This window comes from Dendroctonus ponderosae, unplaced genomic scaffold (assembly GCF_020466585.1).
Source record: "Dendroctonus ponderosae isolate FM_Combo_2020 unplaced genomic scaffold, Dpon_F_20191213v2 Dpon_F_20191213_28, whole genome shotgun sequence".
NCBI lineage: Eukaryota > Metazoa > Arthropoda > Insecta > Coleoptera > Curculionidae > Dendroctonus > Dendroctonus ponderosae.
In genome coordinates this window covers 56,186-61,734 of record NW_026018488.1, presented here as the reverse complement: position 1 = coordinate 61,734, position 5,549 = coordinate 56,186, and the positions used below count along the sequence as shown (strand labels likewise).

At 34.6% G+C, this 5,549-nt stretch overlaps 1 protein-coding gene across 1 annotated transcript in view; it reads right to left on the bottom strand.

Annotated features, from left to right (window-relative positions):
* Window positions 1-221: 221 nt before the first annotated feature.
* LOC125503742 (neural-cadherin-like) overlaps window positions 222-5,549 on the bottom strand; it is a 34,027-nt gene continuing 28,699 nt past the window's right edge. The window contains exons 12-14 of the mRNA XM_048664488.1: window positions 5,102-5,475; window positions 4,733-5,045; window positions 222-795 (exon numbers count right to left, since the gene is read on the bottom strand). Of these exons, the coding sequence (XP_048520445.1) occupies window positions 222-795; window positions 4,733-5,045; window positions 5,102-5,475 (1,261 nt within the window). The remainder of the gene's footprint in view (window positions 796-4,732; window positions 5,046-5,101; window positions 5,476-5,549) is intronic.

Here is a 5,549-nt window from a genome sequence, read left to right as displayed (position 1 = left end):
TTAGAGCATATTTGTTGAAAATAAGTGAGTCAAAAAGAGACTATTCACGTTTTAAAGTTGCTGTATCTGAAATTAATTGAGTATTAGAGTTTGCATGAAAGTGTTTGAAAAATGTGCAAAATTGCCATAATTGTTTGCATGATTTGTTGACCAGACTTTAGAGAAGCAGCTTACAATGAACGTTACAACTGATACGCAAAATGCTCTCTCTCTGTCACTAACTAAGACGTAAACTCACCTTTCTGATAGTCTGCATACACCTCGAAAGTCCTCACTCCAGTATACTCGGCCTTGCCGCCAGCGTATACTCCCTCCTGCTTGTCGACCATGAGCCATTGGTGACCGACAAAGTCAAACGTTTCGTTAAATCTTCGTCCCTCGCCACCATCAAGCTCCAACGTTGCCGCACTGCCATATCGTGAAACGCGGGCCACGTGCCATTGTCCATCATCAACCGGTACTGCGCTCAACCAAATATCTTTTTCTTCTGTCCTAAGCGAGTTTAGGTTGTAACGGAAATACAACCGCGCGTCTTTGATTTCCAGAATTCCGTATTCGCGATTGTGTTGATCAGAAACCCGAAACAATTCGCCGTGCACTTCGCGTGTTCTAAATCGCAGCTGAATCTGAGTGGAGAAACGATCTGGTTCAAAACTCAGAGCGTATTTGACGTACGATTGTGGCCGGAAGCTGGTAGGAATGGTTGGGATGGCACATGAGGGTCCGGTCCATCCTGGATGGCATTGGCATTTTGCTTCATTCATACTGCCGATGCACGTTCCATGTTCCCAACATCTGAAAAAAAGACAACGTTTTGACATCAAAGTATGTCCAAATCCGGTTTGGATCTTTCCCTGCCTACTTTAATTTAGATTTTCTAAGGAATGTTCACTTCTTTATGTTCTTTAAATAAAGCAAATCCCATTGCACTTTTCACCTATGTTCAGACAAATTCTTCTGTGAATTGTAAAAAATAATGAAAAAATATGTGCACTTTTGATACTGCAAGTGCGTTAAAATATACGTGTTATAACGTAATGTTTGCGGAATTTTAATTCAAGTAATACGTTCTTACCAAACACAAATATTACCCAAAATGGTAAATCACAATAAAAATTGTAGAAAAATTTGTTAAGCATATAAATAAGTAATAAATTACAGACGTCGGGATATCTAATTAAAAGTCGGCGATTGAATAACTAAAATTAAGATGAAAGCTTTAATATATGATGAGTGGGTTCAGAAGGTTTTCAGAAAAATAGTCGCTTTAACCCAACTGCTCAAATCTTTTGAGAGTTTTAAAACCAGCGTTTTCTAGTTCGGTTTGGAGATGGCGGAGAATTGCAAAACAGATATCGTTTCACTTTCCAATACGCGAAGTTCTTATGCGAAAGCTCGGTGGTTTCCAAATTACTTTTTTAAATAAATGTGGCTTGCGGTTGAATTCCGAAAGTTTCATTTTCCGAAAGTACCTTTTTTATATAGAATTATGGTCAAAGCAATTCAAAGCATCATTTAACCAAACCTGGAATGGCGCTTCTTTGCAATAATTTGAAATACGATAAACATGCTGAGTAGACATATAAAAAAGCTCTAAAGTGAGGAACAAATTCGCACGATTTGGGTACACAGAGTAGTCACGATATTACATCAGAAACTTAAGAGACCCAGCAAAATTCATAAAAAATCGACCTTTCTGGTGGAACAAAATCAAATGTATATTATCTGTCTGTGTTAAACGGTTATATGTGTTAATAAATTTTTGTTTTGCAAGTGACGTCCGTAGAAGTAGATAGAATGATATTGTTCAAACAAGAAACCAGTACGTCACTCCTGTTAAGTGAATAATTAATTTTACTTATGGGTTTTCCAGACATTTGGATAAAAAAGCTGTGTTCCTATTTTTCTGTCCACACAATGTTAGTCAAAAAGGTTGAATCATCAGGAAAAAAGTTGCTGTTAAACGGTTAATATGCAAATTGGATCGAGTATTATAATTATTTGGTATTAAGTTTCCATTATTAAAAGTTTAATAATTTAATTATTTAAAATTGTCTTGCAACTCTTTTTTAATAATTCAATCGTATCATCCAATGTAGCTAGTCATAATTTTTTTTTTGCGAAAATAGTGAGTTGAATAGAAATCAAAACAATAGGGAGATAAATTGAATGAAAAAGGAAAGGTGAAATTCAGTTTAATTGACAAATCGTTAGCGTGCCGATTTCTTCTTTAAAAATAAACCATGGTCTGCCTGTACAGGTGCCACTGACACCGTTTTCATGCAAATGTGTTCTTTTGATGGCAATGAATTTAAATCTTTATACCCTCAACAAAGTAATTGTTGAGAATAGTTTACAAATCAAGTTCATATTATTTTACTATTACCCATTGATTTCAAAAGGTTCTGCAAATTAAACGACCCGGTATATTTGAGTTTTCTTGTCACAAAATCTGTTTTTTCTTCTAAAAAAATAAGACTTGTGAGAGAAGAAGGTTATTTACGATTTTTTATATCATTAGACACTTATATACAAAAAACCGATTACCTCTTGTATTTTTATATTTAGCAAAAATCAACGAAATAATATATAATGTTTCATAATAAACTGGTTGTGACACCAACAATTAACACAAGAATTGTGATATCTGTAAATTTAATCTAACTGATGTATCGTATTTTACAGTTCGTTTGCTCTTTTAATTTYTAAATTTCATATATAAGTTGACGTGAGATTTCCAACTAAACTAACTTGATTAAGTTAGTATCACACAWTTRATTTTTTTCATTCCCGGGGAATTCCGAGCAAAATTTTWAATTTGYGTCACTAAATCGCTCAGATTAATGTTAAGGTCTAAAAAATAGGTTTCATACGTTTATGTGAGTCACTTTTAAGAACGCTATCAGAGTTGTCGGTARGCCTGGGTAACACTGTGTTKAGTTGTTGAGACTRGAATTTTCACATCTCATTTCATCAACATTTTTTTCTGAGTAACGTTGACTTTATTCAAACAACTAAAAAAAGTCATCTAGATTTACCATATTTTCTAGAACTGAGTTCAACGAAAGTCGACGAGTTTTCTTGTAAAATAGATCTCTTAATTTTTTTGCATAAAAGATTCAGTTTGCCATTAATTTACAGTAAAATGTTAGGAAAAACGTGGTTTTTCTGTTTAGACAGTGTTGTTGAGAAAAATTGACCTAAAAGTGAAGACAACATAGTTTCGAACAGTTTTCCAATTAAATGATTATAAACTTTCGCTTTTTCAGTTCGGGGAAATATGTTGGGAAAAAGATCCAAAATTATTTAAGAGTTTTGCCAATAATTAGAGCCTGTGTTGTGTGTTAGTGGCCAGTGTAATAAAATGTATCTTATAATTTTTCACAGAAAATACCTGAGGATCGTCAAGTATTTTAACTAAAAAATAATGCGATTTTTGCGTAGAAAGAATTGCTTAATAGAAACTTTGTTAACACTAGAATAGACTGAAAATTTAAAGGAACTTTAAAAATCTTCAGAGCGATAAGGGCGGCGAATTTTCCAAATACATTTTTGTACACTTTTGCTCTCTGGTCGTTTTTCAAGATAATCTTAATTACTTTCGGTAAAAACTGAATAAAATTATTTATTTTTTGTACCAAATTCGAAGATAAAAAGGGTTTTTTAAAGTTCCCTGCAAACCGATGAATAAGGCGAATTTTCAACCAAATTAATTTTGTCATTTTTGGCTGAAAAGACCCCATTATTGTCAGAAAAGAAGAAACTTTTCGTTTTGTGATCGGTTTTGGAGGATTAATGATTTTCGGGAAAAAATGGAAAGCATTTATTTTCGTTTTTGTATCAAATTCGACGCTGAAAAACGTTTTTGTAAAAATTTTAAAATCCATAAATTTACCTTGTAATTTTTGGCGTAAAAGCCTCCATATCCTCATTATTTTTAAGTAAAATTCCAAAAAAACAAATTTTTTGCAACAAACTCTACAGTCTTCGGACGAATCGAGATGACGAGATTTCTGAATAATCTGTAATAAGCTTTTGCTTATTCTATATGTTTCTTGGGAGAAAATTATTTGATTTTTGTTCCAAATTCGACGCTGGAGACTTTTTTAATGCGACCAAGGATTCGAAATTTATTTCATAATTTTTCAAGGAAAATACCTTAAGTTTGTCGGCGTTTTTAAGTAAAAGTTTAGAAAATTGAGCATTTAGAAGAAAGAGTAACTTCGCTAAAACTGGAAAATTCTGAAATATTGAAAAWAWTTTAAAAATATTATTAATAAATGGCCCTTAAAATAAATTTGAAAACAAGTAAAAAAAAGTCTYCAACATTTTCCCAGCAACGGATCTGAGTTACTGCACCGGTGCGTTGGGTTGGCGCACCAAGCGATTTACGTAGCACTGCGTCAACCCCTAAAAATTCACCAAGTTACCCAGGTCTAGTTACTGCTAAATTACAAAATTATAAATTACTGGCGATTGTTAAATGTCGTACATTAGATCGACACCTTTGGGTCGAAGCCAATGGCTTTGGTCTTAAAGAAACAAGGACTTTGGAAAAATAAGAAATAMATKTAATTAAAAATGAGCAAGTCAAATATGCTTTAATAMTGCAWATAYTGAGAAACGACTGTAAAGTATTTCATTTCAYACGAGTTCGATTTTTAAATTTCAGAAATAAACCAGTCGCGTGAAATATAACTGTGYAAAAGCATAAAAAAATGTGGSTACTTACCCGGACGTTGTATCTGATCGATGGCAGACTTCGTCAGTTTGTGGACAACCTGCCTCGCTATGTCTGGATAGTCCAGGATGTGCCAAGTCATAGAGCTTGGAATTGTGGAAAAGATTTCGGATGCAACCGTCGAAACTCTTGCCCTCAGGCATGTACTGCCAGTGATAATGAGTGGGGTCGAATTGCTCAACGTATAAACCTCCCAACTGGAGAGGCGCATTTACGTTCAGATATTCGTTGAATGGAGGAATAGTGCCTTGAGCCTGGCAACTACTATCATCAAATTCTGGACGAGTGCCATTTTCAAATTCAGCTAAAATCGAATTTAACACTTAGCCACCAGAAAATTTACCAGTTTCGAATACCTACTGATATTAGCAGATTTGCAGTAATCCAAAACCATCCGCACGTTTTCAGTGTCCCAGAATATATCCAGTCGATGCCATTCACCATCATTCAACGATTTATTGGGCTTCACCCTCATTTCTAAGGTTCCCGATCCGAAATCTAGCAATAATCTGGGATAGCCTCTTTCAAGCTCCACTGCAATGTAGTCGGAAACCATCACTTCGTCCTTTTCTGGTGGTACAATAGGCCCATTGTACAGCAACAAGCCATCGTCTTTTCTCGTTATAAATTCAAAGTGAAGATGACTTTTGTCGCACATGTCTAGAGCTGGATACCAAGCCCAACCGTAACCCCGGAAGCTTCGAGAGGTTTGTTGACAACGAGGACCATTATATCTGGAAGAGAATCATTTAATGGCTAACCACATTTTTTAGAAATAGGGGGTGTTCCCTGTATTAAACAGTACCTT